This window comes from Bombus huntii, chromosome 16, assembly GCF_024542735.1.
Source record: "Bombus huntii isolate Logan2020A chromosome 16, iyBomHunt1.1, whole genome shotgun sequence".
Classification (NCBI taxonomy): Eukaryota; Metazoa; Arthropoda; class Insecta; order Hymenoptera; family Apidae; genus Bombus; species Bombus huntii.
The window spans coordinates 6,041,809-6,057,054 of record NC_066253.1 but is presented as its reverse complement, the minus strand read 5'-3'; the positions used below and the strand labels follow the sequence as shown (position 1 = coordinate 6,057,054).

Sequence of the window (15,246 nt, the reverse complement as noted above, 5' to 3'; positions counted from 1 at the left end):
TTAATTGCTTACTTACTTTATAATTACTTTCTAATTGGGAAAGAGTAAAATTATTACGAATTTTTTAAGCTCCAATAACTTCCGATGTATATTATGGATATTTATACTTAAAATGATATATATATATATATTTATGGTACATCATTTAAGTAAGCATTTAATTTAACGCGTATAATATAGAGTAGTTCTGTAATCTTTCTGTAAAAGTGTAGACCTACTTTTTCGTGTATCAAAATTTTGATGACAGTCGTAAAATACGAGCGGAGAACATTTCAACAAAAAATAAGCCCTTTTTTTTTATTTTTGCTCCATTTTTCTTCAATGTTATTCGACAGTAATACTTTTTTTTTAAGTTCTACACCCAAATTCGAACATTTTGATCCCAGGAGCAACTAGCGACAGCCATACCATTTCCAGAAACGCTGAGCGATGTTACCCGGTTTTCGTGACCAGTTAAAACACCTTAGAATGAAAGGTAGAGTCGATTATAATCTACGAAAATTATTATAAATATTTGCTTATTTCTAATGTCTATAATATTTACCATTATGTTGATTCTTCAATGTATCCCATATGTGAATGGAGTTGTCATCGCTTCCACAGAATATGAATCTTCCGCTAAAGGATAAACCGCAACTTGTGAATCCGGGGTTAGAATTGGGAGGCTTAAATGTAGCTAACTGCTGATCTGATCTTAAGTCCCACAGTCTCGCCGTCTTATCTTCTGATGCCGTTACAAAAGCTTGTCCCGAAGGATGATACTAAATGAAAATAATTCTTTTCATTATAAGGTAATCTTACAAGTTACTAAAACTATATAGTTTTAAGGGAACCTTTCAAGTATACTTGTATTTATTAAGTAACTAATAATAATTAGACTGCGGATTTTTATACATTTATGAGAAACAAAAGATTTGTTGATTTTTTTGAAGATACAAAAATACACAAAATACATATAATATCCAAAAATATATAAGATATCCAAAATACAGTACCTTTTACAATATTTAATAGATAAAACAATTTTCTACCTAAATTTCATTTTATAAATTATATTTATAAAAATACAGATCTGCATAAATATCAGCAGTCTCCCAATAACGAAATATACTTTCTATACTAACACAAACTGAGTTTACGTCAGATCCGTGTCCAAAGAAAGTTTGCTTTGCAGTCTGCTCTCTTATATCCCATAGTTTACATGTTCTGTCCACCGATCCGGTAATATACGTATTTACGTCTGGAGATAAACTAATACTAACCACGTCTCCGGCATGCGCGCAAAAGTCGGTAGTTTTCTTGTTTGCTTCCAAATCCCATATACAACTAAAAGAATATCGAAATTAATGACAAATAAATAGTGGCGAAAAATAACCATATTATTTATTAATGCTTTATAGATGCGGATACATTTTCATGTCACCAGATCCAGTGATAATCTTTTTGTCCTCCAAGAATCTGCAGGATGAGAGGAAACCTTCGTATCCTAGTAATTCTCGAACGATTTTAGCCGATCCTGTGGCGTCACGATTGTTTACATCGTAGATAGTGCACATGTTGTCCATACCACCGCAAGCAACAAAGTTTCCCGACGGTGCAAAAGCTACCGACATCACCCATGCTGAACGTAATGGAATTACCTGAACTTTATTTCCAGTCCACGAATCCCAAATGATCAATTTTCCGTCTAGTGAACCAGTCACGCAATGCCTGGAAGGAGATATTCATTTTGATAGCTCAAGATTGGACACAATCGTTTCGGTTGATTTCACAGAGGAAATCATAGGATCGATGATCAATACTGACCTACTATCACCGCTATAATGCACCGAATTCACTTTGTTGATATGTCCCTTTAGTAACTTTTTTGTAGATAATTTAACTTTCGGTGCATCCGGTACACTACTACATGCTTCTTCCAAAGTTGTATCTTGTTGTTTCTTTTGATCTTCCTGTTATGTAATGAAATGTTCAAAGTGTAAAAAATATGTTCTTAATTGACATCAAAGTATGAATTCATTACAGCTTTTTCTTTCTAATTACTGTACAATTAATGCGATACAGGTAATATGTATAATTTTTCTAATACAACCTTGCATTTGTTGATTAAATCTTCCAGCTCTTTTTTCAAAGCTACCGTTTCCGCGTCATCCTTCCCCATTGTTTGGTCTAGTGTTGTTTTATTTCAAAACTACTGTGGCTCTGAGGACGAAACACCGACGATGATAGGTGTATGGATACTGCGAACAAATTTTTATCAAAATGTTAAAGAAGCCTTCGTCTACATTGCTGTCCCACTAATCGTATTAAATTGACGCTTGATCCTATTTGTTGGGCATTAGTTCGGATCTCTGATCTAACTTAATTACCTACATACACGATAACCCTTATTATTTCAAGTACGTAAATCTGTTTTTATAATGTGATTGTTTATTTTTTATGCATATATATAGTAACATAAAATTCTTTTTCTTTTCCTCTCCAAAACACGAAAAAATGAACGAAAGAAGCTACAGGAAGAGGAAAGAAGGAAAAAGTACGCGGTTACGGTGTCCGAGTCCTTACAAAAAACTTAATCCGTCGCGCTTTCGAATTCCATTTCACCTATAAATGATTCGATTTGTTTAGGTTCATATAGTTCTATTGATTTATCGATCAAAGTTGGATCTATACATCATTTTCAATAATCAATTTTCTTAACATAATATATTTTTTACAATAAATAATTACAAGTCTCGAAAATACGTGTAATGTACCGTATTAAAATATTTATTCAATAGATTTAAAGATTTTTATTTAATAAATACAAAAAAAGATTTACATTTTGTTATATGATTGTATGACGTGCAATGCGTGAAAATCATGATAAACAGAAGAAATATTATACTGATTAGTGTTTTGATATTAAATTATATAGGTGTTGATGCTTTAGTTAAAGAAGATTATTTTGCCAGCGAGAATGCAACATGTGTTGAAGAATCGATAAGCACATTCAAGAAGATTGTTGCTAAACGCTATAAAGCAAATATAAATTTTTGTGACAGGAATACAAAGAGTAAGGGTAAGGGTATTGCATTATATTATATGATTGCTAAAGATACTTATGATATAGAAAGTGGTCTGTAATACATAGTACAAATGGGATCAGCAAAATTCTATGGCTCAAAATAATATGAAAATTAAGAATAACAAAATTGCGTTGGAAGATTCGTTTTTAAGAAAATCGTGTTTGAAAATTTATGAAGTATACGTGAATTTGACTAATTATTTTGTATCATAGAATCTCCCTTACTCCACTGTACCATGAATTACGAATCACCCTGTATCTATTTGATGTTTCATTACTTCAAACAGTTAACAATGAAATCATTTGTGCTATAATAACAGATAATACGTAGGTATGTATTCAAATATGTAATTCAGAAAGGATTACCAACTTCATCTGAAATTTTATTAGGTTGGCACATGTTAAAGAGTGACATCTTCAAAATATTATCGACAATGCACATGACCATTTATGCAGTCGATAACTTTGTAGTGTATAATCAAAGAATCTCTGATATAATATATACTTGGTGTTTAGTGTTTCGTAATTTTTAGCTAAACATTATTTAATTTTTAACTAATATGTTAAAATCTTGTTTGTATTCTAAATCTACATAAATCAACATCAGAGTGAAACAACGCGTATCGCCATCCGTGTTGTGTGAAACGAATTATTCCTTATTCCCAATGTTATTAAATCGATTAACACTTAAGATACAGATGAATGACTTAGAATATTGAAATCATTATTTGTACATCATATAATCAAAAATGTCCACGAGAATCTCATTTCGTTCCTTTAAAATCATAAATCAGAGTCAAGTGCCGAACGTAGTCGTCGAAGGTAGTAACTTTTGTTCAAAAAGTGTGGGAGTAGCAACGAACTTGCTTTCCGTCCTTCGAGACTAGTCTTAGTACTCTTAGTCAGAAGTCAGAACAGTGCATTTCATACATTCTTCGGCGCGTTTGCGGTTCTTTTTAGTTGAAAATGCGTGAGAAGAAAATTGGATGTTGTCTTTTTTGGAGCCTCTTTCTGACCTACCACGTGTTTAGCGAGACTCTACCATCAACAGACAAAGACGGTAATAGTTACATCCTAGCTCTTTTAACTCTTTCGTCAATGTTCCTGAAAAACTCATCTAAATTAATCTGCATGAAGAGAAGATAAATTCGGTCAACTGTGAATGTGCTTCTTATCATTCTTGGTTGTTAACGTCTATTTTATTGTATGATCATTTATGTAGTTCGGAGGAAAATATAGGCCGGGATATTGTTTTGCTATTTGTTATTGTTTAAATTTTACGTATTTTACGAATTATATACCATACCAAGTTCATACATCTACACAAAACAGTTATTGAAAAAATCATCTAAATTAAATGAAATTGAAAATGGTAACATCCAACAGAGCGGAAATATATGTATATATACTTTTTAATAATATAAGTTTTATTAAAATAATCATACTCCAATTTACTATATTTTTTTCTACTAAAACAAATGTGAATTTATAAGAAATCATGCTCATCATTCCGGCGTAATTGCTATACGCAAATGAAATCTTGTAATTTTGTTTATTGGTTCCCTTTTCGTGGTTACTGGCCAGGGAAAGTTTTTGTTACGTTGACCCTAAAGGCGATAAGATTTTACGACTATTGTGGCGTTTAATCGATCGTTTAAAACTTACATTTTTATTTAACTTATGTTGATGAAGCGTAGGAATTATTTTATCTCACTTATCAACAAGCGAGGAAAAAGCATCTTGACTTTTTTCAATTTATGCGAGATTATAACATCTTTATCCTTGACATAATTTTACTATGGAAGAGGAAACTATTTCATTGTCCTTAATTTGTCATATTGAAATTAATGTACATGGTGTAAGAATTAAGAAGAAGTAGGAAGAATTATTAAAGATTACTAAAGAATTACTAAAGATTATAGAATCCAAACGTGCTATCAATTTATTAGTAAATTAACTAATCTTATAAATAGTAAAAACAATGATTTATAAAGATAAATCGTTGTACATTGTCACCACATGTTCGTTTATACATTTAATTAATGCACGGTATAGTTACAAGAATAATTGGAACAGTAACAGAGAGATTATATTCGAAGGCAAACACGTGCACCATTATGTATGTATGTATATATTCTTGAATCTCAACGGAACGATTTGATATCTCCTTTAAAGGCGTAGCAAAGAATAAACTCTCTCGAAATATTTATTTTATTATGTATAAACTTGATTAATACTGTATACATTCATATGGCTGTGTGGCTACAGTGGTATACTGTAATGGCTACAGAAAGTATTTGTATTTATTATAACATTTACTTACTAGTTAATTAGACTTAAATATATTAAATTTTGCATCATTTAGTATTTTTATATGACTACGAAAATTTGATATTATGAGAATTAAATATAAAATAATAACGATAAAGAAATGTTTCATTGAAAAACAAGGGTATGCTTAAATACGTTTTATAGTTACAAGGAAATAAATGTATTTTACAGTTATTACGACGCATTTAATACACAAAGAAAGTTCCTGATTGACAATGCCTTGATGAACAATTAAATAGCGTTCGCGCGACCTGGTTATCTTTCCATTTCCGTTTACATAAGCATATTCTCTGAAGATGTCTCTGTTTCCAATTTTCTGAAGCCTTTTATCATTATTATGGCAGCTTCTCCACGAATTTTCTTAATTAATTCCTTAGATGTGTTTATGAGGAGAACGATAAGATTAGGCAATATCTTTACAGAAGTCGAAATTTTGTATAAAAATCTTCTAAATATGTGGCTACATGATGTCTATGTAGTATGATAAAAACATCGCATTTTTTAATTCAACTAGTTATTATTCTTATAGGAATAAAATAAATTTTGGCTTCTTAATTTGCAATTGTGCCCAAATATAAATAAAAGGGTTGGATTTCAAAATAACACGGCTTTTTGACAATTGAAATTCCGTTCAATATGTATTATGCGAATCCAATTTCGCTGAGAGCTGACGTGACTGTTAACACGTACAGTAATTCGAATCATGATGTCATGTGGAAAATGTAGCGCTTATGTGAATCGCGTTTGCCTAGCTTTTGCTCGTTCGGTGCATATGTTGATGCCTAGTTGCTCAAAATAGATAAACCCTTCCAATATGGGCAGCCACATATGCTTTAAAAAGGAGCAAAGGCGAAATCAAATTTTACTCGTTACCAATATTATTGAACTAGCTATTAAATAAAATATTGCAAAACTATGTATATGACAATTTAACATTTAAATTTTTCCGTTTCAAGGCTTCATTTTCAAAAAAATAGAGTTTGAACGTGTTTAGTTCAGAATCGGGTTACAATTAGCCCTGGTACACCTATATAATGAATTTTCAAATTTATTTTTCTCGGAAACGAAGCGTCTTGTGAACAAATTTTATTCTATATTTTCGATTTCACGACTCCACTGTAGATCGCAGTTAGCCAAAGTCGACTGACTTTCTCAAAAACGAAGCGTCATATGGATAAACTTTCTATATACAGTTTTCAATATTTTGTACATGTTACATTCATATATGCATAAATCTCTGCGCAGCGTTTTTGTAAAGGGCCATTTGGCCGTATGTATTCAGGGCTGAAGTGTCGCGTTCGAAATTCAAATGAGACGGCCAACAGGAAAATATTATTTTTCTTTTACTCACTGAAATGTGGCATATATACAAATATATTACATCAAATTTTTTTTCCATTTTTCTTAGAGTATGAGAATCTAAATACCGTTTAAATTGTGTACAGATGTATTGGTGTTCACCATTGCTTCGAACGAAACCGATGGCTACAAAAGATATCTCAGATCGGTCAATGTCTATGGATTTCGCGATAATTTGAGAGTACTTGGTTTGGGAGAACCTTGGTTAGGCGGTGATAACATAAAAACCAGCGCAGGAGGAGGATACAAAGTAAATCTTTTAAAGAAGGCTCTAGAAAACTATGGGGACGATGACCAGAAAATTGTTATATTTACGGACAGGTCTTTTGCATATTTCATTTCCTTCTCTAACTTGTTTCATTTGTAATTTTAATTCTAACGTTTAATTTTAATAACTACCTTTATATTTTAGTTACGACGTGATATACTTAAGCGACTTGACTGAGATCATTAATAAGTTTAAGAGTATGGACGCCAGAGTTTTGTTTTCTGCAGAAGGCTCTTGTTGGCCAGATAAATCGCTAGCGTCCAAGTATCCATCCGCAGCACTGGGGAAACGCTTTCTAAATTCTGGAGGCTTCGTGGGCTATGCTTCGGACGTTTACGCGATTTTAACACATGCCCCGATAAAAAACAAGGATGACGATCAATTATTTTATACGTTGGCGTATCTCGACGAGAAATTAAGGGAACGTCATAAAATTAAGCTGGATCATAAGTCTGAGATATTTCAGAATCTATATGGTGCTGTAGGTAAGTGAATAAGTAAAATAGAATTGAACGAATAAAGTGAATAAGATTATTTTTTTTATAGCTGATGTGGAGTTAAAATTTGAGGGTGGCAAGGCTTCGCTTTTGAATACTGTTTATAGCACAGAACCATTGATTCTTCATGGAAATGGTTACAGCAAGTTATCGCTGAATTCTTTGGGGAATTATTTGGCTCATGCATGGAGTCCTGAGGAAGGATGCGTAATGTGCTGGGAAGAAACGATAGAATTGGATAGAACAACGCCGGAATCATATCCGATTATATTAATCGCTATATTTATAGAACGACCGACTCCTTTCTTGACCGAATTTCTATCGGCGATATATCAGCAAGCATATCCAAAATCCAAGCTACATTTGCTTATACATAACAACGTAGAGTATCACCAAGATGTACTTGATAATTTTATGAAGAAGGTTGAAAAGGAATATAACAGTAGTAAGCAAATTTCTGTGAATGATGCTATGAGTGAAGTTGATGCGAGAAACTTAGCCATGTATGTATCAAAGATATATTTAACCTTATTACTTTCAATGAAATTTCTGTAAATGTTAAGATAAATATCGTTCTTTAGGGATTACTGCTTGTTAAAGGAATGTTCTGGATATTTCTCAATTGATTCCGTTTCCCATCTGGATAACGAACATACTTTGAAACTTTTGATAGAACAGCAGCGAGATATCATCGCACCATTACTAGTCAGACCATATAAAATGTGGAGCAATTTCTGGGGAGCTATAATGGACGATGGATTCTATGCTCGAAGTTTTGATTACATAGAGATCGTCAAGAATGAACGCAGGTATGTGTTAAAAATATTTTACAAACTTGCTATTTTAATGCAACGTACTTTATTTATTGTCTAACTATGCATACGTGTGCAAACATTATACATTTCGTGAGAATCATTTCATGTTCTTTTTATCACTAATTATTTTAACCGACATCTTAAAGGCAATAACTTTCGATTTCATCTATATTCGTACTAAAGTATTGTGAAAAAGGAAACTTAATCGAAAGCGATGGAAAAGTCAGTCTTGAAGGATCTTCGATCGATACTGTACATATTATCCGCTGTACATTCGTAGACTCCAGCATCCATTTGCGTCGCAGGATCTATTTCCAGTTTCGATTTCACTTTATCTGGACCAACTTGCCATTCGTGTACCTTTACATACAAAATTTTCATCATTATGATCATCGTTTATTAAGACTTAACTATCGCAATTAAGATTATCTATACTAACATGTAGATAAAGATGTGTATAGATCTCAGCACCATCCTTGAACCATGTGATGTGTGGCCGTGGGTTTCCACGTGCCACGCAAAGGAAAGCGATTTTATGTCCTAAAACGTACTCTAAATCAAAGTGCGATGCCAATACTATTTTTGCTCCCTAGATAAACATTTTTAGAAAACAATTAACAAATTAGAAGCGACTTCTAACTTGGTTTAGTAGTCTACGTACATCATGATTATTATAATATTGATCACTTTCTGGATCACGATACTTTCCAGTGATAGGCAGTCCTATTTGGACTCGCGATCTGGTTTTTCCTCTGCCTCGTCCTCTTCGTCCAAGAATTTCCTGGCTGTTTAATAGTAGTACGATTAACAGAAATAACATCACCATAGAGCGTGGCATGATGATTTGAGCAAAGCAACTAGAAATGGATAGATCAAGTAGATGGTTAAAAGTTAGAGAAAACAGAGGAGTCTGTGTTAATATGTCGCAGATACTCACCGAGTACAGACAACGTATGACGATCACACGGAACTCCGATGTAACTAACAGTTACCTACTCATTACTCCCCTAGTCTTCTCTCCTATCTATTACAGATGTATAGACAGATACTGCTGAACTGCATGTATTATACGTACATGTGGTAGTTATTCATTCGACACCTATTGCAACTCGGTCATCACCAAATTCCAAATGCTCTAACTTGATTGTTCGTTCTACCTAGTACTGATAATCGAATTGGTTCTAATAAAACAAGATTGAATATGACAAGCCTGAACGTTGTTTCAGGAACTTTTTCATTTAATTCGCGAACAAAATGGCAATTCGTCAGACAAATTTGTGATATGCTATCTTATGTTTTATTTTATGGTTTACTCTATAGATGTACCACCCTTGTAAGAGTCAATTGTGATTTAATGAATAAAAGATAGGGGAACTTTAAATTTCCAAGTGCGCCTTCATGCTTTGAGATTCTTAACAATCTATGATATTCGTGCATTAAAACAAATAACGAAACGTGTCGTACATCTTTCTTTTTATTATATTTTTGTAAATATAACGCTTTTGCTGTTATAAAAGTGTTAAATTCGACATTATTAGATATGTTTCGAAGAAAGGTGAAAGTGTATAGGCTTTAAAAAATTAAACTTGTTATTTAAAATTAGCTTTTCTGCTATTACGGTAAGTTGAAGAGATTGACTTTTAAACTTAAGTATTGTAACTACGACAAAAGTACTGATTTTAATAGGAGATCATGACATAATCCGTCCTAAAGCCACGACGATCAACCGCATATTGATTATCCGCTTGACATTCGTAATATCCTGCATCTTTTTGGGTGGCTGGGTCAATTTCCATCTTTGATTTTAACGTATCATTACCAACAGGCCATTCATGCACCTGCAATACGCACGATTTTACAACTTTCCTCAAATTTCTGTTATAGGAATCCCTTTTTCTGAATAATGAGAATACCTGAAAGAATTTATGATGATACAATTCGATTCCATCTTTCAACCAGGTGATCTCAGGCCTTGGAAATCCAGTGGCCATGCAGAAAAACGTGATCTTCCTACCCAACATGTAATCCAATTCAAAGTGTGATGCTTTCACTATTCTCGCTCCCTACGAATTTTAAAAGTTAAGCGATCGATGATCTGATATCGATTAATATCTTTGAACTCACATCTTTGTTCTCGTAGTAATTAGCACTAGCAGGATTTCTGTGAGGAATCAGAATAGGCATCCGAGACTTGTAAACTCTTCCGCCACTGCGTCTGCCGCCTCCTCTACCTCCTCCACCTTTTGCCGCGTCTGTGTTTACCAATAAGCCAGCAAAAAAGAACAGGCAGAAAAGTTGATATATCTTCATTTGTTCTACGATTATATAGTTCTCAATCTTTTTTCAAAGTGTCAATATTTCTATGCACTTTACATAGAGCTGTTACACTTGGATGTATCTTAGCTTTCAATTGATTTTGATTATTCTAACTTGGAATTAGAACACTTGAAATGTTTTTGAGTAACTTTTGCAAAACATTAAACGTGTTTATACTTATGTATGTTAAAGATAGTCGCTTGTATACCAATCGAACTTCACCGGAAAGCAATTGTTGGTGATAAAAGTGACACAATCTTCAGGTGCTTACCGGCTACACGGAACCGCTACTTTTGACAAGTGGTCAAGCCGAATCTTTGGGCTTCGGCCTACAGCCTAAAATATGAATGGACTATGCACGATGGGCATGTCGCGTCATTGGTGACAGAGTTATGAATCTCAATTGGATAATTATGCATAACCCATTGCCAGTGTGTTCATCAGCCAATCACGACATCAGACTGATTGCCTTACGAAATATTGTCTCGCGGGACTAACAAACAAGTATGCTGGTCCCTTCTATGGTTTCGCGTCTGCTTCTTCACTGGCCTTGAGGTCCTGAGAACAGCAGACCGATTGGATACCCACGTGCTATTATGTATTAAATCGATCGTTCATATGAATTAAGCTGAATCGAATCATTATTTTTCACCACAGTAATTACTGTGCTGTATTTCATATCAGTAGAAAAACTTAATATTTAATATAATATCATACAGGCTAGCCACAGCTAGTTACAGATAGGTAACGTACGTTACTTTCCCATTTAAAAGCTGTATAAGATTCTTCTTGGTATTGTACTTTTAAATTTTTGTTGCACATTTTTAAAGTGTGCAATTTAAATGTAAATAATTCGAGTAAAAACAATTGAATTTTTTTTTTAGTTAATACATTTTTCTAACACTACTCTAATGGCAGATGTGGCCTATTTCCACGATAATCGGTATGTTAATAAACAGAACACCAGAATTTGAAGTACTAAAAACCTGAAAGTTGATCATTAACGTGAATTGCACCCTGTGAAGATTACAGTTTGGTGATCATATCAGACATTGTGCCATATCAAAGAGTAATCCTTTTTCTTTTTTTTTTTTTTTAGGATTTTTACTTGTTGCTGCTTTGTGAATTTGGAACAAAAATTTAAAAATATTTATGTAATACAATAAAAAAGAGAGTCATACAACTTTTAAATGCGGAAGTGACTTAGGGACCACCATGTATACATATATATATATACATACATAAATATATAGCGTATAATATTATTACAGAGGACTATGGAACGTGCCGTTTATCAGCAATTGCTACTTAATTAATGCAACTCTAATAAGTAACAAAGAGACTCGTCCATCCTATTCGGAAGGCGATCTGGACACGGAGATGGCTTTCGCTTATGCTAACAGAGAACGAAACATCTTCATGTATGTCAGTAATAGAGTTGACTTTGGGCATCTCGTTGATCCAGATAATTATGACGTTACGGTAACACATCCGGATTTCTATCAAATTCTCAACAACAAATTAGATTGGGAAAAGACATACATACATGAAAATTATTCGGAGAACTTTAATCCGAATAAAACTCCGGTGCAGGTAAAAACACATTTATACATTTCTAGTGGTCGGATAAAAGAGACGTGGATACGCCAGATAATACGCTAGAATTATTAACTTTGTCGAGAGGCACTTGTAATATTTAAAGTGCAATGTAAGATCAGGTGTTAGATTTTGGATATACTATTGGTATATGTACTGCGTATATATATGTAGTATAGTGTACTTATCCAATTGACCGATATTGTCTTATACTCTTTTTCCCGCTCATTATATATATTTAACATTTATCAGATATATGAATTCTCAGTATTATTCAGGTCGATTAAATTTTCATTTTAGGTTTGCCCAGATGTTTATAGGTTCCCTATAGTAAACGAGAGGTTTACGAAAGAGTTGATAGATATCATGGAAACATTTGGAAAGTGGTCGGACGGATCGAATCATGTATGACTATTTATCTTTAAATAGTTACAGTAACAGTTACACTAATAACACGATAGTTACATTTTTCAGATAAAACAGTCACAGGATAAACATTTACCTTATCACTAGACAATAACAATATAATTTTTCCAACAGGATCCGAGATTAACGGGTGGTTATGAAAATGTACCAACCCGTGATATACATATGAATCAAGTAAAATATGAGCCACAGTGGCTATACTTTTTAAAGGAGTATGTTAGACCTCTTCAGGAACTCGTGTTCGCCGGATATTATCACGATGTAAGATATTTGTCTTTTAACTATAAAATGTGTTAATCATTTTTAGGACCCACGTATCGAAGGTGGATACGAAGCCGTACCAACACGAGATATTCACATGAAACAAATCGGCCTCCACGAATCTTGGTTAAATTTTCTTTATGAATATGTCAGTCCTTTGCAAGAACATGTTTTTATAGGATATAATACGAATGTAAGAGTTATCAAAAACAGGATACATATATGGGAATAAGTAGTCTGTTGGTTGCACAATATTTCTCACCCTGATCTACATATAAATTAATGCACCGTTGCACAAATTTTAAATTGCAAGACATTATTTGGCAAACTGATCACATCATAGGGAATGGTGATAGGCTTCGTATTCGGATTCGTTGCACTTTTTTACTAGGTTGCAGTTATATTGCTATACATATATAAAAGATGTTCTATTTAACTGGAAACGATCTCATAAGGGATTAAAGTTGTTAAAAAATATTCCTGCAATGTTGTGTGGTACATAGGAGGACTTCTTCACTTACAAAAGACACTTCTTAAGCTGAATGTTAGAAACTGAAGATATGAATCTAAGAGGCACAAAGGGAGATAAGAAACTCTATCTTTGTCTAATTCATAGCGTAATCATTTGATGGAGTTAGACCATGAAGTTGTGTATAATTCAACTACTGATTTCCACTGGTTCATTTTTAGGATTTAATCTATGGTCTTCTACTACATGAAATGATATTATGTAACATATTGTTTGTATTCGTCTCAACAAACGCTATCATATTATGAGCGGAAAATACAGGGTTCCATTTAAGAAGGTTAATTTAATATTAATATCTCTTCCACTATTACGCTTAGAAAAAAATTGTTTGTATAATCTATAATATCTTCCTATACTCGTATACTAAACAATTTTTGTAAGAATACTTTTTTGATAAAATCAATCCCTCGTGAGAAATTTTACCGTCACCAGTTAAACGAAACAGCTTGTTGTAGGTGAAGTATGCATATTGTATTGTAGTGAAACATTTCAAATAAATTGAGAGTATCACAGATTGAATAGAAAAATACTCTGCATTGTTTTGAATATTAATGGAAAATTAGTACAAATAAAATACTAATTGAATATGTTCGTAATTGAAATTTACAGCCACCTCGTGCACTCATGAATTTCGTCGTAAGATATCGTCCAGATGAACAACCATCATTGAAGCCACATCATGATAGTTCAACTTATACCATCAACATCGCTCTAAATAGGGCGGGGGTGGATTATGAAGGTGGAGGTTGTCGATTTATCCGCTATAACTGCTCTGTTACGGACACAAAACCAGGTTGGATGTTGATGCATCCTGGAAGATTGACTCATTATCACGAAGGACTTCGAGTTACCAGTGGTACAAGATACATTATGATTTCATTTGTCGATCCTTAATCGATGTATCGAATTATATACACATATTACATGCTGACTGATAAGGAACAAAATAACTGTATAAAGAATGTTCAACTATGTTTCCATATATGTAAATATATGAGACAGTAACATTAGTGGGAAACTTGAAACTGCCGATACGAACAAAGTATGTATTTCAAGAAAATAAGGTTCTCGTATCCGTGTTATTTTTATAATATAGGAAGAATATTTGAAACATTTAGTGAATATTAAGTATTTGTATGGAAATAAAATGTTAACCCGCATTTGTATTTATCATTTTGATGATATCGTGAAATGGTCATCAGTAAATCAGATTCAATTTTTTACATCCCTTTTGTTTTATTGTTATTATTAAAAACTCGTTTTTTTAAGTTATTTACAACTTACGATTTCTACACAATTATCTTTACATTTTAATTTCAACACGAAAACTTTTCTCTTCTTTGTTACCTTAAGCTGTGTTTTTAGATAATAGTGTCATGAATATTCTAATAAAATTACACACGCCACACTGTTTAAAAAAAAAAAGCATTTTCTCATTTCAGACTTCTCGTATCTATACAATTATCAGTATATTACAATATTAGGAACATTCGTAGGATAAGTAATTAGATTAACATTACTGAATAGCAAACTTTGAAAAATCGATTTAATTATATTCCCGCACATTTATTTACACAGTAAAAAAAAGTTCCTTTTTTTGTATCAGAATGCTATTGATGCAAGTGTAATATGTCACAGCGCAATAACAAAATAATTAAATTGATTTAAAAGACACCTTTTGTATGGAAAAATAAGTACATTTTAAATTAATTGAAATGTTTGATAACTTTTACCGGTTGAAATCAGCGCCTTTGGTTTTCGTACATATACTCGATAATTTC

At 32.8% G+C, this 15,246-nt stretch overlaps 3 protein-coding genes across 5 annotated transcripts; 1 reads left to right on the top strand and 2 right to left on the bottom strand.

Moving 5' to 3' along the window:
• Positions 1 to 338: 338 nt before the first annotated feature.
• Positions 339 to 2,240, bottom strand: LOC126874192 (guanine nucleotide-binding protein subunit beta-2). Its single transcript, XM_050635939.1, has 6 exons — positions 2,093 to 2,240; positions 1,807 to 1,952; positions 1,411 to 1,710; positions 1,125 to 1,326; positions 545 to 761; positions 339 to 462 (listed from the first exon to the last, which is right to left on the bottom strand). Exons 1-6 carry the CDS (start codon positions 2,159 to 2,161, stop codon positions 356 to 358), a joined length of 1,041 nt encoding a protein of 346 aa, XP_050491896.1. The 5' UTR covers positions 2,162 to 2,240; the 3' UTR covers positions 339 to 355.
• A 1,244-nt stretch (positions 2,241 to 3,484) lies between these two features.
• Positions 3,485 to 14,625, top strand: LOC126874175 (procollagen-lysine,2-oxoglutarate 5-dioxygenase). Of its 2 annotated transcripts, none has more exons than XM_050635881.1 (9): positions 3,485 to 4,127; positions 6,844 to 7,078; positions 7,170 to 7,510; positions 7,572 to 8,025; positions 8,104 to 8,331; positions 11,925 to 12,246; positions 12,550 to 12,654; positions 12,983 to 13,129; positions 14,075 to 14,625. In XM_050635881.1, the coding sequence occupies exons 1-9, from the start codon at positions 4,034 to 4,036 to the stop codon at positions 14,357 to 14,359; spliced, it is 2,211 nt and encodes a 736-aa protein (XP_050491838.1). In that variant the 5' UTR covers positions 3,485 to 4,033; the 3' UTR covers positions 14,360 to 14,625. The 2 variants fall into 2 exon arrangements, with proteins under 2 accessions (XP_050491838.1, XP_050491837.1); XM_050635880.1 differs by lacking the exon at positions 12,983 to 13,129 and adding an exon at positions 12,790 to 12,936 and having other exon boundaries at positions 3,486 to 4,127.
• On the bottom strand, positions 8,362 to 11,125 carry LOC126874212 (immunoglobulin domain-containing protein oig-4-like). Of its 2 annotated transcripts, XM_050635979.1 has the most exons (5): positions 10,462 to 11,125; positions 10,255 to 10,400; positions 8,999 to 9,185; positions 8,777 to 8,926; positions 8,362 to 8,697 (listed from the first exon to the last, which is right to left on the bottom strand). In XM_050635979.1, exons 1-5 carry the CDS (start codon positions 10,645 to 10,647, stop codon positions 8,539 to 8,541), a joined length of 828 nt encoding a protein of 275 aa, XP_050491936.1. In that variant the 5' UTR covers positions 10,648 to 11,125; the 3' UTR covers positions 8,362 to 8,538. The 2 variants fall into 2 exon arrangements, with proteins under 2 accessions (XP_050491936.1, XP_050491935.1); XM_050635978.1 differs by lacking the exons at positions 10,255 to 10,400; positions 10,462 to 11,125 and adding an exon at positions 9,275 to 10,015 and having other exon boundaries at positions 8,999 to 9,194.
• Positions 14,626 to 15,246: the final 621 nt, after the last annotated feature.

Excerpts from the sequence above, each read along its gene's own strand:
- LOC126874175 (XM_050635881.1), top strand. The coding sequence starts at position 4,034 with ATGCGTGAGAAGAAAATTGGATGTTGTCTTTTTTGGAGCCTCTTTCTG. Across the intron at positions 4,128-6,843 it reads ACCATCAACAGACAAAGACG|ATGTATTGGTGTTCACCATT; the intron begins GTAATAGTTACA and ends AATTGTGTACAG. Across the intron at positions 8,332-11,924 it reads ATCGTCAAGAATGAACGCAG|AGGACTATGGAACGTGCCGT; the intron begins GTATGTGTTAAA and ends ATATTATTACAG.
- LOC126874212 (XM_050635979.1), bottom strand. The coding sequence starts at position 10,647 with ATGAAGATATATCAACTTTTCTGCCTGTTCTTTTTTGCTGGCTTATTG. Across the intron at positions 9,186-10,254 it reads TTGTATCATCATAAATTCTT|TCAAATCATCATGCCACGCT; the intron begins TCAGGTATTCTC and ends TAGTTGCTTTGC. Across the intron at positions 8,698-8,776 it reads ATACACATCTTTATCTACAT|GTACACGAATGGCAAGTTGG; the intron begins GTTAGTATAGAT and ends TTGTATGTAAAG.
- LOC126874192 (XM_050635939.1), bottom strand. The coding sequence starts at position 2,161 with ATGGGGAAGGATGACGCGGAAACGGTAGCTTTGAAAAAAGAGCTGGAA. Across the intron at positions 1,953-2,092 it reads ATTTAATCAACAAATGCAAG|GAAGATCAAAAGAAACAACA; the intron begins GTTGTATTAGAA and ends ATTACATAACAG. Across the intron at positions 1,327-1,410 it reads GGATCTGGTGACATGAAAAT|TTGTATATGGGATTTGGAAG; the intron begins GTATCCGCATCT and ends ATATTCTTTTAG.